The sequence below is a fragment of the Mya arenaria genome, chromosome 7, assembly GCF_026914265.1.
Source record: "Mya arenaria isolate MELC-2E11 chromosome 7, ASM2691426v1".
NCBI lineage: Eukaryota > Metazoa > Mollusca > Bivalvia > Myida > Myidae > Mya > Mya arenaria.
Genome location: NC_069128.1, coordinates 159,236 through 182,844, shown reverse-complemented (window position 1 = coordinate 182,844; position 23,609 = coordinate 159,236). Strand labels below are relative to the sequence as shown.

The following is a 23,609-nucleotide window of genomic DNA, read 5'->3' as shown; positions in this document are numbered from 1 at the left end:
TCACTTAATTTCATTTCCAGTATGACGTCATTTGGATACAATTTCAGGCGGTTTACAAGTTAAATTCTGTTTTTATTAAATAAAAGCATGAAATGAAAAGAAAGATGTTTGTTTTTGTGAAAGATTGCACTTTATCACCATGTGAACACAAACAGTAAATATTTCACTTGTGGCATAACCGCTCGTGCAATGGGTATTTTTGTGTGCACAAGGTGATATGTATTGCATATCTTAAAATGAAAAACAAACAAGTATTGTCTATATAATCACCACCATTATTCACTGCTTTAAAACCTCTTAATCAAAACATTATTGCAACAAATCATTATCTGCTTCAAGTTAATGAGTTAATTCACTATTGTGACAAAATGCTAAATTGTTTTACGAATAGTACTATAAATTTTGAAAACCAGACAGGCCTAAATGTTACATATCAATAAGATAAACATTTGAAAAAAAAAAGATTTAAACAGACAATAATAATTTTAATTATTAAATAATTCATATTTGAAGTATTTTTAAGTACTCACACAGATAATGGAATAGGTATGTTTGCATCCATGACATCTGTTTCCTTGATGACTTTAGTGACGTCCCTTTCACGGTGTTGTCTAGACCCCCTGTAAGAATGATATGCATTTTAATACATTTATTCGTTAGAATTGATTTCGCAATTAATTTATCATTTTTTAAGTCTTATAGATAGGAGATCTTAAATTTTAAAGATACAAAGGTTGTTTAAGCAATCCAATCATCATATTTTAATCAAGTATTTTTCTGTAGTTCTGTTAAGATAGACAAAACCCTAAATAAAGGTTACCTGAAACCAGTACTGAACCACATCTGCACAAGCACAGTGAATACACTGTTTCTAAATCCTGTTAGAAATGCCCCGTATATAATGGAATCTTACTTGAAACCAGAACTGAACCACATCTACTTAAATACAGGAAATACACTGTGTTAGTATGGTTAACCTTAAAAATACCCATGTATAAAGGAAGCTTACCTGATACAAGTGCAAAGCCACATCAGCTTAAGCACAGAGTATACAATATATTTGAATAGTATCTCATTTGGGTTACCATGTTTGCAATTGAAATTCCCAAAGCTTTAAAACTTAATAGTTTACCTGATCCAATATTTGACCACATCTACTAAAACACAGGGAACACACTGTGTTAGTATGGACTCTTATTTGGGCTAGCATAGATCCCGTTAGAAATGTTCCATATATAAAGGAAACTTACCTGATCCAGGACTGAACCACATAAACTAAAACACAGGGAATACACTGTGTTAGAATGGTCTTTCATTTGGGCTAGCATAAATCCCATTAGAAATGTTCCATATATAAAGGACACTTACCTGAAGCCCGTACTAAACCACATCTACTAAAACACAGGGATTACATTGTGCTAATATGGTCTCTCATTTGGGCTAGCATAAATCCCGTTAGAAATATTCCATATATAAAGGAAACTTACCTGATCCAGGATTGAGCCACATATACTTAAACACAGGAAACACACTGTGTTAGTATGGTCTCTCATTTGGGCTAGCATAAATCCCGTTAGAAATGTTTCATATACAAAGGAAACTTACCTGATCCAGGACTGAACCACATATACTAAAACACAGGGAATACACTGTGTAGAATGGTCTCTCATTTGGGCTAGCATAAATCCCGTTAGAAATGTTCCATATATAAATGAAACTTACCTGAAGCCCGTACTAAACCACATCTACTTAACTCAGGCAATTCCCAAAGCTTTAAAGCTTTATAGATTACCTGATCCAGCACTGAACCACATATACTAAAACACAGGGAATACACTGACTGTGTTAATATGGTCTCTCATTTGGGCTAGCATAAATCCCGTTAGAAATATTCCATATATAAAGTAAACTTACCTGATCCAGGACTGAACCACATATACTAAAGCACAGGGAATACACTGTGTTAGTATGGTCCCTTATTTGGGCTACCATAAATCCCGTAAGAAATATTCCATATATGAAGGAAACTTACCTTATCCAGCACTGAACCACATATACTAAAACACAGGGAATACGCTGTGTTATTATGGTATCTCATTTGGGCTGACATAAACCCTCTTAGAAATGTCCATACATGAAGGAAACTTACCTGAAGCCAGTACTGAACCACATCTACTAAAACACAAGAAATACATTGTGTTAGATTGGTTACACAATTAGGCTAGAATAAATCCGGCTTGAAATGTCCCATACATAAAGGAAGCTTACCTGAAGCTAGAATTAAACCACATCTACTGAAACACAGGGAATACAATTGGTAACTCAATTAGGCTAGATTTAATCCAACTAGAAATGTCCCATACATAAAAGAAGCTTAGCGAAGCCAGTTCTGAACCACATCTACTGAAACACAGGGAATACACCGCGTTAGTATGGTCTCTCATTTGGGCTGCATAAATTCCATTACAAGTCCTCCATGCATAAAGGAAGCTTAGACAATACCACATTGAGAAATGTCCCACAGGCATATGGTGGCATCAAGACCTGTCAACAAATAAGATCAACTGCTTCTTATACAATGTTTATATTCCTAATAACATGCATACGTGGCACATTAACTCTGCACACTAAAATAAAACTTGCACCATGAAACATTAATTACCGTGAAGTCCAACTATGGACAAGACACGAATTAAACCACCAAGTAATTGCCAAATGTTAGCTCAAAATTGGCCTTTCAACTGAAAAATTAGCAAATTAGCATTTTTAGAGGCTTAGTACCACCAAAAGAAATAAGACACAATTGAGATCCCCACTTGACAGGTACCACGTTTTAAATGTTTCCTACTACCATTGTGGTTCTTCAGAGATCCAATCAACGCGGCTCATCTGACGCTACTAAGAAATCCGATAGACGTATTAGAATAGCCACATCGAGTATTCTTGTTAAATTGCACAAAAAAAAATTGTCCTGCTGTTCAACCTAAATGAACGAGTTTTAACAGTAAGAAATAACAAAAAAAGTAATGCACTGTGTGGCATGGGCAAACGATGCACACCAGTTTGTGTTAAACGAAATCAGGAAGTCTTGAATAATTGAATGAAGCTATGATGCCTTAAATATCAATATCCCTCCATTAAAGGACAAAATACTTAACACGTGACAAATTATCAATTATAAAACAATGCTAACCGTATTAACTTATATGTTGAGTATGTGTTATAAACGATTATAAGTTTCAATAGTAAAATCGTTTAACAAACACTTGAAATTATCATTCAATGATACCTTATCGGATCGTACACAACTAACCTTCGCCGTGTGTATAAAGGCGCGGAAATCTAACGTGTTTTTTTTTTCAGCCAACACCACAACTTAAAGTCATGAAAAATTAGCATACAACACGAAGTAAATTGAACCCTTACAAGAAATTTCGACCCCCATAGAAAAACAAAATTACGGTATCACTTAACTTCTCGTACGGATGTCGTAATAGTATGACCCGGAAGTTGATATATTATGACCCAGGGACACTTTTTCTATAACATAATGACCGAGGAGTGGGAATGTAATTATATAAGGGGCAAAATACTGCCGAAGAATTTTAATTTCAATCCCTATAGAAAACCGACAACCAGTATTAGTTTACTTTGTTTAGGAGTCGTAATGTGACACCCATAGAAAAAGGCCCTCACGGTCGATAATCTATAAAGAAAAGAGGCCGTTCATTATTTTGTATACACCGAATTTTCCTCTGATACTTAAGGAAGTGTCTCTCTCCCTCCCCCCCACGCATCTCTCTCCGTTTTTCTTTCTCTCTCTATGACTTAATTCTACGTTGCTTAAGTAATTAATAAGAAATTAACCCCAAAGCTGGAAAGCATCAACGTTATGATTGTATTTTTCCTTTTATTGAGCAGGTAATATTATTTAAACAACAATGAAAACACAATTATGTCTTACTGCTTATGTTCAGAACCGTTTCTAAAAGCACAATCACTTTTTCTTCACTGTTTAAGGATTTCGAAAGATGTAGTCACTTCTACTTACATAATGCTTTCATCTGATTTCAGTAATGATAATCACGGTATGATTTGACGATAGTATAAACCCTGCATGAATATATTATTTCATTATTCTTAAATGCTGTTTGAAAGTCTACAATATTTACACAATGGAAATATCCAGATCCGTTGGGGGAAGTTTGCGTCGAAGTCTGGGTAGTAGAAGTTACTTAGTGGGGAAATGCTGTTTTAAACAGAGTGCCTTCAGATTTTGATTCCCGAGCTGATGCAATATACCATTAGACATCAAAGTGTATAAGGGAGACTTTACGTATCCAATTTTTAATTCGAAGTATGCCTCTTTTGATACGTTCTTTGTAATTGAAATGCTGCCAATAAGGCATATTCAAATATAACACGCAAACTTCCTTAAATTCCTTAATTTTTTTTTAACTATTTGGATTTTGTTTATATCATATATTGCATTGAAAGTGTAGCTTATTCACACTATCTATTTGTATGATAATATATTAATTGGCAAATTTTATTATTAATTTGTAAGTCATTGTATAATACTTGAGTTTACCTTGTATTTTGGGGTGTTCAGGTAAAAACGGAGTAATTTGTATGCATTAACTGCTATAATTATAATTCAATAAGCATCACAACACAAAGACATGAATCTGAAAATTAAAGTATGCAAGTATTCGAAAAAATAACTGATGTCATTATAGTCAAAGGATTTTTGAGTCGTCCCAATGAATTATTATCATCAGCCATTTAATTCGAAATCATGACACAAAAACTATTAAAATATCGAAAGTTGAACACCTTTTTCTATTGACAAAACATCCTAAAACAGCCCATGTAATGATTATACACATCGGACAATTGAACGAAATCAATGAAAACAAAATCGACGATGATTTGAGGGTCAACTCTGTTAAAAACATCGACTGCGGTGCAAACGGAACCATATGTGAAGATATAATTCAGAAAATTCCATCTGTGATAGACACTTTTTACCCGGAAAATCAAATAGAAATGAATGTCAAATTCACATGCCTTCTAGCGAAGATCAAGTTGCCACTGTCTGCTTTTACATATTTGTTCTTTGATGATGTTGTTGAGTTATTGAATAATGTTGTTTCCTAGATAGAACTTAAGGTATGTGTTATTCTAAACATGTGAAGCGATTTGGGCGAAAAGGGCCTAGACTTTTTACGGAGAAATTTATCATGTCTGGATGAAAAATCCACGGTCAAGACAGAAAGGTAGCGTTCAATCCTGATAAAGATTCTGACGATAACTACAGTGCAATCGAGAAAGAATCAGAACTCAGAAAATAAAAGAGAGTCGTCCCGATGGTTTTGATAAAGTTAATTCATGATTCATGAAGATTATACTGGCAAATTGAAGCTAATGATCTGATATATAGCCAAATGAGAACGCAACCTGGTTGTTTTAACACACTCATGCATTTTGGACATTGTGGACACGTAATTTTATTATATTGAATACACAAGCGAATCTCGGGGGGGGGGGGAGGAGGGGCTACCTCCTACCACCATTGTCCAAGTTAACATTTTATGTCAGAATGGTCGAGAAAGTATGCTTAAAATACACCCAAATGCACCCTTTATCATAAAATTAGCATTTTTTTTTGGAGCGATATCATCTTCTTTAGACGCTTATATAGTATTTCTTATCGTTCGGATGGTTCGCCCACATTAACTTGCTTGTGAAGTTGGTTGGTTTCATTCTTGAGATTTTGAAGACATAAAGTATGTATCAATGCGTATGCGATGAAAGTGTTACGGGTTATGAAAATAATAATAATAACGTAACCGGCTTCACGTGTACTTATTTATTTTTTCCACCCGGATTCTCTTCATTGGGTATATGTTTAGCATTGTATTTATATCCCAAGCGCGTTAGTAATGCCTAAGTAATACTTCTACCGATTTTCTATATTTTAATTGGGACAGGGAAATACAATGTCAATAAAACTTATTAAAACTTATTATATAAACATTACAATTTATCATACCGAACACAAGTAGTTTCAACTGCAATATAATTCATTGATAAACATTGACTTTGTCGCGTCATTTAGATTGGTATTGCATGAAATTTCGATTGTGCTGTGAGAATAAATACACATTGTTTTGAATAGCATATTGCAGGAGGTAATTTAATCAGCATGTATCGCTTTGTCAAACACAGTAGTCCAATATTGCTCTTTAGAGACAATGCCTATTCATATAAAGTCCTTTGTAAAGGTCAGTGAAATATCGTCTTAAACCTAGACTGTTATTTGATATGTCTTTGACAAAAAAGAACTTAAGGCAAAGGTAAGATTGTTTTACGCCGCAATGATTAACAAGAAACTTAATTTATGTAAACCTTTTCTAGAAACGCACGTATGATCAGTTGTAGAATCTGGATTCGCTACTCTTTGATCCAGAGTCAGAGTTTACAGCTAGACCATCGCCACCGAAAACCGAATGGCGTGCTCTAAAATATAACATTCTCCTTTACCATGGTTATTGTTTATTTTCACATGTAATGATCTGTATAACCTATCGTGTCACACAACGTATAAAAAAAAGATTTCAAAAAATGAAAGTGAATGTTTTTTAACCATGCGTGGTTGAATAAAAAATGACCATATATGCGTATGTAAAATGCGGAACATTTAATCATTTTAACCGATGTCACAGCATGAATCTTTAAGATATTCCATTTATATTTAAGAGATCAAACGACCTTAACTTGAAAAATATGTATGACCTTATTTCAAATTGATGAGCATTGTAAGTATATCCCAAGCACGTAGGTATTGATTCAATTCTGCACAAAAAGCTGCGCAATGCGTTGTTTTTACGATCTTTTTGCCAGTGCGCATGTGCGTACGGGTTTAATGCTGAACAACTGGCCGGTTTTCATTTTGTGGTTTCTGCTGTGTAGAGGAAGTAGCTTATATGAGAACAGGGCCTGATTTCAGAAAGGTATTGTGAATTTTAGATGAAACGATATTTTTACATTAGAGCGAAAGTAATAGAAATTTTGATTTGAGTATTACAATGTCATTTTGGAAAGCACGTGAATTTTGTTGTATTCATTTAAGTTCCGAAAGTTTGAGATGCCGCCATTGCTAAAACTTATATTGACTTAATACGTGTAAAGTCCATTACCCTTGTGAATTTGAAAGGAAAATGAAAATAAGACATTATCTCATAAAGAAAGAAGAAATGTCTTATTAATGTATAGCTCAGCTTTTTGTGAAACATAAATGAGTATACTCGGTTCCCGAACTCTTCTTCTGAGGGAATTGACCCATTCAGGAAAAGAGTTGATTTGGCATGAATATTTTAAGCAACACATATTTTTTACCAAAACTTGCAGAATAATTAAAGGATTTCATGCTTTATTTTTCACTAATGATTAACATTATATTATGCTTCCAGACCTTTGTTAAAATGTGTAGTCCGGGAGCATTTAGATCTCATTCTGCTCCCACTGCGGTACAAAACAGATTACAAACACAATGGACAATTGAACCGTCATATTAACGAACGTATTGAAAACGTTATTTGGATCTTAACAATTTGGAGGAGTACACTGCATGAACTGACAGTCAAACAACTTTCTTTGGCGTGTTTCCGGTTTCATCCTCCCCCCCCCATTAAAGGTAGGTTGGTCGAAAGTTTATTTCGTCATATGCTTTTATTAGCCATTTATTTTCTTGATATTTTGACTATAGGTTTAATGCTTTAAAACTACGAAACACTCTGTATAAGTATCGGTAGTATTATTAAAAGCCGAAAAAAACTTTAGCTAGATTACAATCAAACAAAAAAAAAAGTTAAAGCAATAATAACGTCTAGAATTGGTGCAAAAAAGGTAGCTCAGGAAACGGGAATTAAACATATTTTAACGCCTAATGACAAAACTCACCGCAACAAAATGTTACAGGTTTGAGGGGTTTAATAATGCGGTTAGCTAGTTAACGTCGCCAAGTTGTGCACAATAGTTTGGAATTCCATGGTCATTTTCTACATTTCATTATAAGACTTTTTTTTAAATAATGTTTGACTGATCGAACTATACAGACGAAGATATGCCATTTAACATAATAGTGTCACATGTATCCATCCCGTCGTCTTAAATAACTGTTGACTAGAGATGTAAGATAAGATTTTATTTAAAGACGGCAAGACAGATATACAGTTTACATAAGCTCTGATGAACTTTAATAACCGACTATTTAACAAATGTATATAGATAACATATATAAAGCAGCTACCAGAGAGTAAAACTTACATAAATACAGCATAGAAACTATGGGAGACATGCTAATCTTACCAAAAGAGGTTTAAAAGAGCATAAAAATATAAGTACAAGACAAAAAAATGTAAATGACACAAGTGTGTTTGTTTTAAAAAATGGCATAAGATATGAATATATCAGCTCAAATCAGATTTAACGTGCCCTGATTAGCATGTTACACATGAAAATAAAATTAAATCATTTGGTATAAATTATTAAATAGTATATTATTACTGACATGGCACACAGAAAATCACAATAATGCTAAGTTACAGGTATCCAGGTTATACAAGATAAACAGACATGCATGATATTTTCTAAAACAGCTAACCAAAAGACACAGAAAATCACAATAATGCTAGGTTACAGGTATCCAGGTGATACAAGATAAGCAGACATGCATGATTTTTTCTAAAACAGCTAACCAAAAGACACAGAAAATCACAATAATGCTAGGTTACTGGTATCCAGGTGATACAAGATAAGCAGACATGCATGATATTTTCTAAAGCAGCTTACCAAAAGACAAAATAATGCAAGCAACACAATGCAAAATAAGGCATGAATACTAAAGTATAGCTATGCAAAATAATATAAGAATACAAAACAATGCAAAGTAAGGCAAGACTACAGAGCAATACAAACAACACAGTAAAACGATGTAAGTAAACAGAAAAAGAACAGATCATGCAATTAACATACATGTATGTAGGTTGCTAACAACAACTACAGATCAGAAAAAAGCTATACATGTGCTATGTTGTTTAAGCCCATGAACAAGCAACACATTTACATTCTTTACTATTCCAATGTGTCTAGATCATTGCCAAAATGGCCGATCAATGTAATGATTTAAATAAAATCTATACAAAGCAATGATAAAATCTAAATCTAACATAACTCACCAGTTTATCCGCCATAAAATGTGTTTAAACCAGAATTAATGCATCAAAAACAAACATTAATTACTGGTATGTTCACTTCTTTATTCTACATCCGTCATAGATGAACACTAATTGATAAATATTTCAATTAAACTGTTAAGGTCATTAATAGATAAAGATTAGCAATAATGCTATCTGTATTGTATTTGTTAAAAAATTACACATATGTCATCTCCATTTACAAATGTGTTCTTCAACATCCCAACACACGCAAAAAGTAATATTAAGTCACAACAGGGCTTCAGATCATAAATGGTTAAATCCAGACAAAGCATTACTCACATTAAGTCACAACCAATTAGGTTACTCCAATTACGTCCAATACGTTTGGGTATACAGGTCGCTTTGGCATTATAAGTGTATGAAGGCAATGTAAACCACATCGAATCCCTCCGATACACTACCTCGCTATTTATGAAGTGCAACGAAGTAAATACGGTGGTTGTCGAACATGCATTAACCATAATCGTTTATTGAATGTGTTGACAGTAACCATTAGTTTTACGACATAATTCAATGGCGATATTTTGAACGGAATCGTGACACACTATATTTGAATGCGGTAATTATTTTCATTGTCATTAAAAATACCTCGTTTAGAAGATACGATATTTAGTTGCAGCTCTATTAATGATCAATACTTGCGGGATGGTAATAAAAATGATACATTTATGCAACACGTATCAAGTCAAGATACACATGGTATATGCAATAATCAGGCGATAACTCGAAGCAAGAAATTCTTGTATTCTAAGGTGTTTTGAATCAGCAGAACCATTAATCGTGTGCTTTGCTTTGAAGGACAACAATCGCTTTGATTAAACTTAACGCTTGGCGACACTTGACTTTGTAGGTCTGTATTCATAGACTGTCATCTCTTGTAAAGCCTTTATATCCTGTTTTAATTCGTTTTATGCCGTATCATTATTGTATCGTGTGCCTGTGGATATTTTTAAGCAATGACGCTTTTGACGATCCTGAAAAATCATGTTAAGACAGGGATTGGAGCATTAAAACGGCGGCTACGAAAAGATTCGAATACAACTGATGGCAAAAATCAAAAGTTCGGTAAATACGATGTGTTCATGCATTCCTGCGATACTAAGAGAGTTACTGAAATGAAGATTGATAATTTCAAAACGATGAAAACATATTATAAGTAATTCTTTAATGACTAAGATGCCACAGGACTACCAAAATTATGAAAACATTTTTTTCACTCAGTCGACGACAATACAACGGATGAAATAGCCTCGGACTAAGTTTGCTTCTCTCTGGACAATCCGGAGATGAATGTTCCTAGTTAGCTACCGTATATGCATAGATCAGCAGTAACTAAAATTTGAACGTTATTGAAGTTATGTCAATATAGTTTGTATTTTAAGAACAATTAGGAATACATTGGTAAATATGTGTTTGCCATAGGGCAGTGGTTTCAAACGAATGCATACTGCGCTTGAGCCGTTTTCATAGCGTCTGGAAAGGGAACCTGAGTGGGAGAATTTTCGTCATGGAATATGATAGATACACGGACAAACAAATATGCGGCTTTGTGGATGAGGCATTGATGAAATCAAAAGGGTTCAAGTGATATTACAAATTTATCAAATCCCTAAATAATTGTTATTGCAAATAATATTTAAACGTTATTATTCACGAAGGACTAAAGGTGATCTACCCATTAATCTGAACAGTCATGGCGGCGATTTCGATTCATAAAAAGATCTCATTTTTGCTCTTCACAAAAAGACAAATAACTTTGGCTATTCGATCTGTGGGATTGATCTTGAATGCAAAGATTGTGACAAACCATCAATACCAGAAAGCACAAAAACGTACATCAGTTGGGTTAAATTACTTTAAAACTTGCAATACATGCATTACAGGAACGAGGATGCTATATACAACCTGTTTAGACTGACGACATCCATCCATTGAAACAGACTTATATTTTCTAAATAATCTCTGAGATTGAATGCACCCATGTAATGATGTCCGACTGCAATATGGATATGGACTCATGCCTAGAAGTTACAAAAAGGCAAATGCGTTTATTACAAAACGGCAAGTTTGATATTATGAATATATATAGTTTGCCTTAAATATGTGTTTTGGCATGGGTAAAACTCAAAGAAATTTGAAAGAATATAAAGCTTAAAATGCAAAGTCATACCATCGAGTTAGCTCTGCATACCAGTGCTGCCCAAACTATGTTACGGCATCTGCTGTATCGTATTAACACCGAAACACACGACCAACACCTTGCACTCTCAAGGATAAACAGCAAACTATTATCGGCACATGAATAACATATGAAAAACAATATGACTTTTACTGTTCCTGATTTGCTCATAATTCAATTTGTGATCATTAACTAAGTTCTCTGCAATGGATGGCGTTTTTGGTTTTCTGTTGTTTCATCTTCGGATTAAACTTCTTTTCTTAAGCTAGGTGATCCTTTTGAGAGGCCATGAGAAAGAACCCCGGAGGGTAGGTGTCGAACCAACATCTCTTGGCCGTTGAGAGACGGACATCTGTTCTAGATGACCACTATCATCCTGATTTGTGCACTATAAGGTTCATTAACTTATGCCATTTATGTAATGTTATGTCGTCTGCGAAAACTAGTCCTGTTTAGGTATTCCCGTTTTCAACAAAAACGAGTTAACAAACGGTGTTAACTAAACGGACATTTACTTCATCTTTTTCAGATTTCACCATGGGTGTTGATATTCAAACCTACCGAGCTAGAATAGGAACGAACAAGTTTGCATTCGGCTCTGATGTGCTAACTTCAAACATATCAGTCAACTTCAGCCTTTTCTTGAAAAGCACTACGGTTTCTTTCTTCTTGGTTGGTATGTGCATTGTGCTGTGGTCAGGCGCCTACGATTTCAGTCTTATAGATGCCGGTGAGTTTATGCATCCACTGTATGTATATGCTCTGTACATTGCCACGAATATTCTTCAAAATTAATTATTCACGTGTTCTGATGGCCCAGTAATTAAATCTCAATACTATCAAGCAGAGTTGATAAGCTTTTGAAGTGAACACCGATGGTAAAATAAAAGTAAACACGCAAATATGTGTAAATATTGCTCCGATAAGAAGGCTTGCAGAGGGTTCTTAATTGCACCAGGGGTATTTTATCAAAATCGATTTTTTTTATTAAATGTGCATTTTCTACCCGTATATTAAAGTGTAAGGAATACAAAATTAAATGTTAAGAAAGATATAGAAGAGACAGAGCACATTTAATATATATGCAGTAATGCCTTTATAGTTGATGCAGCTAACGAGAAGAAGGCAGAACAGAATTTGGAGTTGCAATTGCCAAGTATAGATGCAGTCCGATATATACCAGCTTTATTGGGTCCTTTGTGGAACTGTTTGGTATTAAAACAGAGAATCGCAGGGATTACGGGAGCAGTTCTTTTTATTGGTTTACTCTTGCTCAGAGGGGGAATAGAACCAAACCCAGGACCTATACCAGGTAAACTAATACTTATTATATTGGCTTGGTAAATTATAAATTATTTTATTCGTTGATATATTTGTAATGAAATCATTTGCTCAAAGTCAAAGTATCTTTGAGACGTCGATTGCCAGGAAGCGTCCAGAGAAACAGAACAATTGATCAAAATTCAACCCCATCTAATATTTCATTTGTTGTATGCTTTCCGATGTTTTATAGAGATTTATCATTGAAATATAATTGACCTTTAACTGTTTCAACATTGAAATTATTTATTTGATATTTTCACTATTTTGCAATTTTAGCTATAGCCTGTTTTACGTCCAAATCAAATTCATTCGAAAAATTTCAACGACGTCATTACGTAACGTTCGCATAAAATTTAGTAGACAAATAGTAATGTAGATATTTAATGAATTGCGATGTCAATTTTATGAACTATGGATGTTAAAAAACAAAGCATTTTCACACTTGAACGCAAAATTAAACTAGTACAATGCTGTATTGTTGTTTTTGTAACCGACTGTGAAATTGTAGATTAGCGCTTAACATCATGTTTGTTGTTTTATGTTGTTTCTTTTCTATCGGAACTGATTAATAATTTATGAAGGTAGTTAAGTTTTTCATATTAAATAATGTAAAAGAAACAGTGATCTTATATGTCTGATATGCTTTCAAACGCGCATGGAGTGGTGTAAATTTTATTGCAGTTGATGTGTTCTAAAGTGTTTAAGGTCGAGTGTGGAGGCAGATGTTCGTTCATATAAATCAACATTACTCCCTATTAGCAAACTGTAAGGCTTTTTTTCGGTAACATCGCTGCGCATACAGTGCAAGAGGGGAACCAACTCAAACTTGGTGCATGTGTCTATTTTTAGAGACAATGACGTGTCAGACACAAAAACACTTAACCAGTTAATTCATGTCAGAAAATGTTAATTTTATGTAAAGAACAATATGTATCAAATTTTGTTTTTATAAAGAAGCTTCACTGAATGTGCGTTTATTTAACATTTCAGAATTCCCTATGATGATCGGACTTACAGACAAGCTAAAACTGACAGTAAAGTGTGGCAAATTGCGTAAAATTCAGGACGCGTGCTTGTTGGTGGATGATGCATTTGTAACGCACAATCGAGAGGTTTTAAGGGTCCCTTTTCCAGTTTGGGATGAGTATAAACCATATTCGGCGGTAAGTTTAGCATATAAAGGCACAAGAAATAGAGGATAATTATATATTTCAAAGTAAAAAAGAAAAATACGCCGCGTCGTTCTTGTGCGCGTTATTTAAAGCATTGGTTGAATTGAAAACAATATTTATGTAAAAAGCTACAGAAACAAGCTCAGTAGCAAAAAGTTTAAACATAAGCCCGGTTTAGTGGCACTGGGTAAACGCCAAAGACATATAACATAAAATCACAAACAAGAAACATAGAAGACCAGCACAAACCTCCACAAACAGCACAGTGCTTACATACTATATGTATATATATATATATATATATATATATATATATATATATATATATATATATATATATATATATATATATATATATATATATATATAGGTATGTTTATCAAGAATTGTTAGGTACCGCGTTGGAACGGTCAGTAAAATGTAAATTTACTGGGGGTTTACAAACAGTAAATGCATGACTAGTTTGTATGAGTGATGCTTAAACGTATACACTCGATGTCGGTTTCAGCTATGTTTCAAGTGATTCAACAGGCTTTCATAGATGTTACACTTAATTCATTTGATAGTCTTGGGCGCTGTTTAAGTCTCGACAATTCAAAATTTCAAAAAATTGAAACGCTAAGTTCATTTGCAAACTGAAGAAAAACACGATGCCTTCTTAACTTTTAAACAAACTTTGAAGAAAACCGCTAACGCTTTCCGAAGGTATTTTCGGAAGGTTTTCAGAAAACTGTAATTTAAAATAAAAATGTTCACGGAAAATACATTTTGCGTTGTCATTACAATAACGCGATTCATACAACTTAACACAAATTTATTTATATATTCCGGAAATACCTTCATTTATTGAGAGGATATATTTACCCTTAACTCCTTTTCACGCTGTTTTATGAGTACAACCCTTTTGTGAATTTTATACACTTTATCAACTTTAACGACAGTCTTATTTTGCAACAAAGGAATGCATTTACAAAATAGGAAGCTGGGCCCATTACCATTTAATTATCATGTGTTGCCTTCAACTAGAGTTAGACGCAGCAGTCATCACTGATTGTTTTAAATACATGTACGTATATATACTAATGATAAACAAATTGTATGGCATATATCGTACTTTTTAATTTTCGCATGTCGACAAAATGTACTATTTTTGTTTACAGACAAAATTTGGAAATGACTTGAAGAATATCCTTGTTAAAGGTCTCACGCAGTGCGAAGAAAGGCGTTGTTCCACAGTTGCATTTTCAGCTATCGTTGCAGGTACTATCACTTTGTAACGCTGATTGAAATCATGTATTTTACAGAGTTTAATTTCATAATGAAGTTGTCTCTATTCTGTGTGCCAACGACTCAGTTGCTTTCACGCTTATTCAACGTGAGTAGAAAGCATACTAAAAGAAGAACACGTAAATTGCCGAACTGCTTATATAAAAAGATAAAGATGATTTATAGATAGATAATGCTTTTTTCCTCCTATAAGAGGGATTATAATTTAATTAATATATGTGAATGAAAATAATAAACAAAATCGGCAAAAAAATAGTTTATAATTACATAGCATGTGAAAATAACGTGCTTACTAATGATGTATATAATGTGTTTCCCGTCCGGATTAATACTATATAGCATGTGTTGGCAATCCCCCGTTTCGAGAGCTCGGATTTTTTTTATCCGGACCGGAAACACATGGTTGATCTTTTTCTTGCATGCCTTACGTTATCCAGTTGTGAAAAAAGACGAATAACTCGTACGTTTTTGAATGTAACGAAAAAGCTTGACTGATGGTTTTTACTGAGGTACATGACGTTTTTAAACCGTCAAACGTGCCTTTAAAATAGAGTTTTCAAACATTTATTTTCTTTTTAATATTAAAGTTTTTGTTAAGATATTTATTAAATCGCACTCTATTGAAATGTAATAATTCTATATTCGCAAACTTTGTTGTAAAATAATGTTTGCGTTGTTGCGCTTGGCTCATCTGGGAGGCAATTCTCCAAACGACCAAGTTTAATGTAAAAAAGCTTGTCCTTGAGCAAGAAAATAAAGGATTAGGAACATTTATCAGTATATTCTGCACTTACGTTGCTCGTCGATATTGATAAATAATCTGGATATTAAGAATTTGAATATGGAAATACAAATCGTTTACATTTACAGGCATAGGGAAATAGTCTTGCATGATTACTTTCCCATCCTTTATTTGAAGGGTTATTTAAATATCAACGCCCGTTATTGCCTGGTGCCGTTGGTTGTCTCGTTGAATGTCTGTTGAACTTTGATGTTTGTGACTTAAAATATTTAGACTCCAGTAGTATTCATTGTATTGTCACTACCTTAAAAATCAAATTCAATTTATGTTATGTTCCAAATAGGTAACATATGTCAAGAATTGTCGGAAGTTTATATTGGATTTGGAATTCTTGAATTTCTCAAAGAGACGAAAGGGGTTTTACAAGAGATTCAAATTGTTGACGAGGACGAGAAGATTTTATTTGATATACACCATTGTTTGGCATACATGGTGCAATTAAATACACAGCCTCCTTGGTTCGACATCTCCATTTTCATGACAACGGATGTTGCAACCCCTGTAGATGCCAGTTCCTTCAGTGCAGGTAAGGTGCTTTTAATTATGATGGATTAATTCTACTAACGAAAATATAATATATTGGTACAACAAATATATCATCCAAGTAAACAAGGAACAAAGTAGCAATGCCGCAATGCGAGGAAACAAGGTTTTGGATTTTTTGCAATTAGGAACAATGTCAAATTTAAGTTTTGATAATTAGGATAAGTTACTACTAGCTTGTTAAACCACTGCACATCATAACGAAAATCATTGATCCAAAACTTATTTCATATTTTCTGCAAATTACCTCAATCCAAACAAGGGGTATCTTTATCACGAGTCTGCTTGATATAAGTTTCATTTATTTAAACGATATAATGTAAAATGGCATATTACTGCCGTAAATTAGCCAGATAACGTTCGTGTGTTTCGTGCTAGCCACTTAATTCTCGCGCTTTATATTCGCGAAGTGTGTGACCACTTACCTATAAATGCATGCACGATTCAGGCACTAAGACGTTATCTAGTTATGGTTGCGAATTCCACAATGTAAGTAACATTAACAAATGTTTGATATGCAATCATAAAATAGGCTTTTCTTAACATGATTCATTTCTACATAGAAAAACGTCGACATCGAACAAAGACATTTATAGCAGTTATATTGTTCGGATGTTTTGCTTTATGAAAATATTTTCCTGTAAATCATTCGCACACTAGTATTTTTTTGCCACGTATATATACGTGTTCCAAACCAAACTGTTACCGCTTTAGATCTGCATCTTTTAAAACGCTAAATGAGCAACTCTTGCGGATACGTATGTGCATGCGGACACGATAGACTGAAAATTGTGTCATGATGCGGACATTGGTACGCGGACAGCGTGTACATGGTATACCGGCCCTATACAAATGGGTATCGCTCACTTTGAGAGTTATTTAAATGTTAACAAGCGAGTTGTGTCGATGTGTCAGCCCTAAAAAGTAAATATACCATTTTTCTTTTACGGCAGCGGTTCAAGCAACCTTCGAGCAGCTCAGTCTGACTGAAAGACTTCGTAAGAAAATAACGCTGAACGAAGCACTGACTGTAGACATTTCAAGTCCGGATTCTGATAGGGGACCATCAGACATGCCGTGGACACTTCTCCACGAACTTCTTCACGGCAATTGGGAAGGCAGAGATAACGTACCTGACACACAGCAGGATGAGACGGGAGATTGGTTTGCAGAGAATGATGACTCACAAGCGGTAACTGAAATGTGTGCCATGGACGTTTTTATGGCCACATTTCATTCATGCGATGGACTTTTGAAACAAGCGCTTTTTAAGAAGATGTATCTGTGTAAAATTGCCATGCCTTTTTTGTACCATTCAATTGAAACAAATGCGCTTCAAATTTCCTTATGGCCTTTACAACAGTTTCCAATTTCAAATGATAATAATTTAGAGCATTGCGCTTTAACCATGGAAACAAAATTGATAACATTTGTTCGCCTTGGCAGGCCACAATTTTCAAAATCAACGTTACTCAATCGCTTGATCCATGATAGGAATGATGCATTCTCAATCTTTTTCAACAAGGAATGCAAGTCTGGTCTGTTAAGTCGAGTTCTTTTTAAAAGAGTCGTCGAGATATTTTGGGACTCACCCGCAAATGAAAACAAACCGATAAGAACATATTTGAATGTCAGAGGCGACTTTGCTGAGGAATTCGAACCCAAAACCACTATTTGGAATTGTTTAATTCAAACAACAGACTTGTTTGTTGTTATAATTGACCTAAATGAAATGGTGAGCAATTTTGAGAAGTATAGCAAACTGCTCATTGAAATACCGAAATGCGTTATATTGTTCTCTGAGCACACTAAAGTCGAAAGAGAAACTAAAAAAGATATCCAAGACAAAATGATAAAGCTATGTAATAATCACAAAGATAAATTTAAAGTAATTTCCACGCATGAAAAGAAAACAGAAAAGGAAACTAAAAACCTTTTGAAAAACATCCGCAGTAACATAGACAAACATTTCGAAACATTTCAGACTGTGCTTCCGTTAGAAGTAAGAATGAACACTTTTAACGAAAACAATGGTCACATTTTGGAAGAGGAAGAAAAGGAAGACTTAATTTTGGGAAAGAAATTAGCAAAATGGCTGATGTCTGAGATGGCTACTGAAGTAAGTATGCAAAAGCATGAACAAACAGATGATGAAAACAGTTTTCAAAACTGCATTAGTATTTTAACACCATTGTCTTATTTTCATTCTCCAAAATTGATGGAAAAATTGAGACAAAAGAACAGGGCAGAGGATCGACATGAAACAGAAAAGTATAACGACGAAATTTATTTCACACGGAAAGAAAACCTTTCAAATATTTCAAACACAGTCCGACTTTTTGCAAAATATCTGGTGAATACAAGACAACTAAACATTAGGCAAAAGTACTTCATTGGGTGGCTTAGACTTTTTGTGGAACAAAAATTATCTAATTTTTTATGCAAAATGGCAAAGAAAAAAAACAAGATATTAGACTTAATTGCTGAAAGCAAGACAGATCATACAAGGCACGGATCGGATACGGACAATGAAAAACAGCGCTTGAACATAGATAACATTATACAGCTTTCATCCCTAACAATTGAGCATCTTTTTCGCGAAATAAGTCACGTATATGATTCTATCATTGAATTAGAAGAAGACCCTATGAAGTATCGTTTGCCAAGTGTAAACGACTGTGTGGACACATTTTCAAACTTAATCAAAGAGGGCGAAACAGTCGAACTGATGACGGAGTCTTTTTTCATGCCTCGAAGATGGTTGCAACACATTTTTAAATCAGTAGACAAAAGGCTGAGTGTGCATAACATCAATACTATTTCCGTCTCAGGGCTGCAAAGTTCTGGAAAGTCTACTGCTTTAAATACAATGTTTGGCGTGCAGTTTGCTGTTAGATCAGGTCGCTGCACCACAGGAATTCAAGCAAAGTTGCTTCCTGTGAGGCAACACAACACAGATAATCAAGTGTCAGATTACGTTATGATTTTAGACACAGAAGGTCTTAGATCACCGTTGTCGTCTGATGTCTGGAAGCCTAAATATTTAGATAATGAACTTGCTACATTTGTTATTGGGTTAGGAAACCTGTCGTTAATTAACATTATGGGTGAAAAAATAGCAGATATGAAAGACATCATGCAAGTTGTTATAAACGCTCTTCTCAAAATAAAATCATCACAAAAACGCATCGCACTAGGCCATAAATGTTGCTTTATTCACCACAACGTAACATTCAATTTTACTGATGTTTACATGAAAGACGTGTACAGGGATTTCGACTCAACATTAGATGACGTGGCTCGAGAGGCTGCCGCATCTGAAGCGATTCCAGATATTAATAACGCTAAAGATGTTCTAATGTTTGACGCAGGAAAAGATATACACCCTGTCCATCATCTTTGGCAAGGTGATAAGTCTTTGATGCGAATTAGTCCTGATTACAGTAAGCGAATAATGGAAATAAAAATTAAAGCTATGAAATTATTACCAAACTATGGCTTTAAATCCTTGTCAGAATTAAATCAGCTTGCTTCCGATCTTTGGGATGGTATAAATTCGGAAAGATTCATATTCACCTTTCGAAGTAGCTTAGCAATGAAAGCTTTTTTTAGAGCTGAAGACCATTTTAAAAGTTTAATCAGGAATATTGGGTTTCAGGCGAGAGACGAGCAAGTTAATCAATGTTTCAAATATATGTCTGACTGTCAAAATGAAGAAGAACTTAAAAAGAACAAAAACAATGTAGCTTCATCCATGGACGATTTCATCTCGGAAAAAAAAGTTGGAATAAAAAAGGAATTCGAGGAGTTTTTAGAAAAGGAACGGCATATGGACGATGTATATAGCTGGAAATCATTTTATTCACCAAGATTCGAAAACGAGTTAAAGGAACTGAAAAGACGTATAGTAAATGAAATCAATAAGTATTTTGATGAACAGTTGGTGAAAATGAGAACATGTGCAGTAAGTTCATCTAGCAGAAATGAACTAAGGAAAAAATCTGCTGAAATATTTTCATCCTCACAAAGTACTAGCGAAAAAAAGGCTGAATTTGATAAAATATGGAAAGATTTCGAGGATAATATTAAAACACAGACTCTTTCAATGGAAGATGACAGTATATACAACGATTTTGTTAAACAGTATGAACATAAATTTCCGAAATATCAATCCGCTTACACTGATGCTAATATGGAACGGCTAGAATGTGACGATGGAGACGAAAGCTATTATAAACGTCTGTGTGGTATAAACGGTATAACTAAAGCCGATTTTAACCTGTCAGTGAAAAGCCATTACACTCAGTTCCGTTGGAATAAAGATTTTCTTCATGACATTGTTCATCCGGGGCTGAACAGGTTTGTCTGGGAAATTGAAGGCCTGGTTTCTAGTTACAAAAATTAAGGACGGCTACTTTTATCAAACGATGTTGTTGACTTTTCCGGAGACTTTGAAAAGTGTCAGATCAAATTTGTAGAAGAATTAAAAAATATGGGAATACATGCAAAAACAAGTTTTTCACAAAAACTATTCGCGTATGGGTTTAATTTTGCTTCTAAGGAGTTTACACAGCATAATGTGCAGTACGATTTAAATAAAGGTGTAACATACCAACTTAAGAAATGTAAACGTGAAATGTATGCAATCTTTGAAGAAGAACTTCAGGATAGATCGGATGAATACGAAGCGTGCGTTTTATTATTTCATGAACTCGGAAATTGTCTTAAAGAAGTTATAGAATCAAAATTACCGACGTCGTTATGCAAAACGTTTTTAATCATAATTCCAACCTCAAAACGAAAGCTCATTGCTAGCGTATGTAAATCGATTGCTAACACTGATGATATCACGAAGGTTTTTGAATATACCACGGATCCGAAACAATTCGCATTTGAAGTGTTTAAGCATGAATGTTCAGGTAAATTTGACGAAACACTAAACGACGTACTGACATATTATAAAACAGATATTGAAAAAGATATGAAAAACGCACTTAAACAATGCAAAAACCAATATAAGCAAAAGAAAGAACTAAAGACTTATGAATGGTTAGAACATTTTGGAAAGGAATTCAAGAATATACCAATTGAACCTCAAAACTTCTCCGGATTTCTGAATAAATACATATTGAAGAACGTAGTCCATTTTACTACAGAAGTCTTGGAAGAAAAACATTTAGCAAAAATGTTAACAAGTTTGAATAGAGAACTTAAGAGCAATGTTACAGGAACAGTTTTTACTGAATCTAATGACTTCCGTAACATGTTCAATGATATTTGGGGTTGTCCTGAATTGTGTCCGTTTTGCCGCGAACCATGCATTAAAGGCAAGGACCATGCACCTGTATCAAAACACGAGTGTCTGCAACACAAACCTCCAAGTTTTAAAGGCATTCATAACAAATTCAACAAAAACTGTTTTGATGTTTGTAATTACGAAGTATGTTTAAGAACAAGTACGTACCGTTGTTCCGATGTTAATGGGGCATGTGAATGCACAAAAAGTAAATTACCAGATTTCATTGCGATTATGTTTTCATATTTAGGAGTTCAATCTGGCGAGTTTCATTTTTACAAGAAATACAATGAACTCTTCAAACTATGGGACATAAAGCCTTCTAACAATACTGAAGAGTGCTCAAAATTCTGGGCGTGGTTTTCTGGTTCTAAATATAACAAGATTTGTGAAAAACTCGTAGGCAAATGTGAAGCAATTCCAGAGCGATGGACGAAAATATCACCGGAAAAAGCATTTGCAAGTTTAAATGAACCTTTCACGTAAGTCTTGACACGATCCGACGACTTTCTTTCTACGTGCATAGTCCAGTGATGTAAGAAAGGAACATAAATATGCTGAGCAAATAAGCAGATGAAATGAATATAGTAACGGAAATATATCAAGTATCAAAAATTTACAAGACCACTGGTAATTACTATGAATAGTTAAGTTACAAAGTGGGGCTTACGTTAATAGATAAAGGTAGTCGCGTTTTGTTCCGTGATGTGTGACCTTTTGAAGTATTGTATTGTAAAAGAACTAAACAAGGCAACAGTGTATTTTTCTTATTCATCTTAAATCAAAATGCGCTCTTTCAACAAAACAAAATAATACAAGTTATATTCAACCGAAAGAGAGACCGTGTAATTTTTAACATCCAGAGTTAGTGTTAGAAATAATCACTTTTCACTGCAAAATTAACCTTTTTTATTTATTGAAAGCGTGTGTTATGACAAGACTAGATTTGTATGAAAATGTCAAAATTTGGTTGCAAACTTAAGTTGTAATGTAGACGAATTTAACTATAATAATATATTCTGTCTATGTATTTTGTTAAACCCGTTACACTGAAGCACTTCGTCTGCCGAGCAGCATTGAACTTTTAAGCCAGTACTTATGTGAAAAACTAGGCCATGGACTCGAATCCCATTGTTAGTTCTCTTTTTACCTCCGTTACCATTTTTGTTGTCCTTAAGATTAATTTGTATATATACTTTTTAACGTCAAAATGGTTATTTTGAGGACTTGAAAACCGTAATTAATAAGTAATATCAGAATTATCGTAATTTTTATATGTCGAGCAATAATATATTATCAATATGTCAACTCAGTTTAGAATCTTAATATAAAATTAGGTAACTTACGATATGAAAGGTCGTTATACGCTTATACAAGTTCGTGAAACAACACTGAATGCGGTGTTCAAATATATGTATAGTGGGATCTTTTTGTTCCATGTATATCGAAAATGTTGTTGTATAAATTGTGTTTAGTTCATGAAAATATATTGTACACAATATAAAGAAGACTGAGTGGTACAAAACATATAGCATAGACTAGGCATTGAGGTTGTATATGAACGTTAATATTAAAACCTCTCTCCTAATTAAGAGGTGTTTTTCATTGGTTGCTGCTCGCCACTATTTATCTCTACATCATTCAGTAGCTACGTCTTTAAAAAGGAGATTACTTTTTTGCATTGTACTGGTTTTCCTTTCATATCGCCTTAATGTAAAACATT

General features: G+C 34.1%; 1 protein-coding gene across 5 annotated transcripts; it reads left to right on the top strand.

Annotated features, from left to right (window-relative positions):
• Positions 1-6,930: 6,930 nt before the first annotated feature.
• Positions 6,931-23,565, top strand: LOC128239781 (interferon-induced very large GTPase 1-like). Of its 5 annotated transcripts, none has more exons than XM_052956210.1 (10): positions 6,931-7,016; positions 7,476-7,699; positions 11,168-11,345; positions 11,993-12,193; positions 12,566-12,775; positions 13,777-13,949; positions 15,119-15,218; positions 16,331-16,573; positions 17,544-17,782; positions 20,249-23,565. In XM_052956210.1, the coding sequence occupies exons 3-10, from the start codon at positions 11,270-11,272 to the stop codon at positions 20,993-20,995; spliced, it is 1,989 nt and encodes a 662-aa protein (XP_052812170.1). In that variant the 5' UTR covers positions 6,931-7,016; positions 7,476-7,699; positions 11,168-11,269; the 3' UTR covers positions 20,996-23,565. The 5 variants fall into 5 exon arrangements, with proteins under 5 accessions (XP_052812170.1, XP_052812169.1, XP_052812168.1 ...); XM_052956209.1 differs by having other exon boundaries at positions 18,575-23,565; XM_052956208.1 differs by lacking the exon at positions 11,168-11,345 and adding an exon at positions 11,729-11,858 and having other exon boundaries at positions 17,544-23,565.
• Positions 23,566-23,609: the final 44 nt, after the last annotated feature.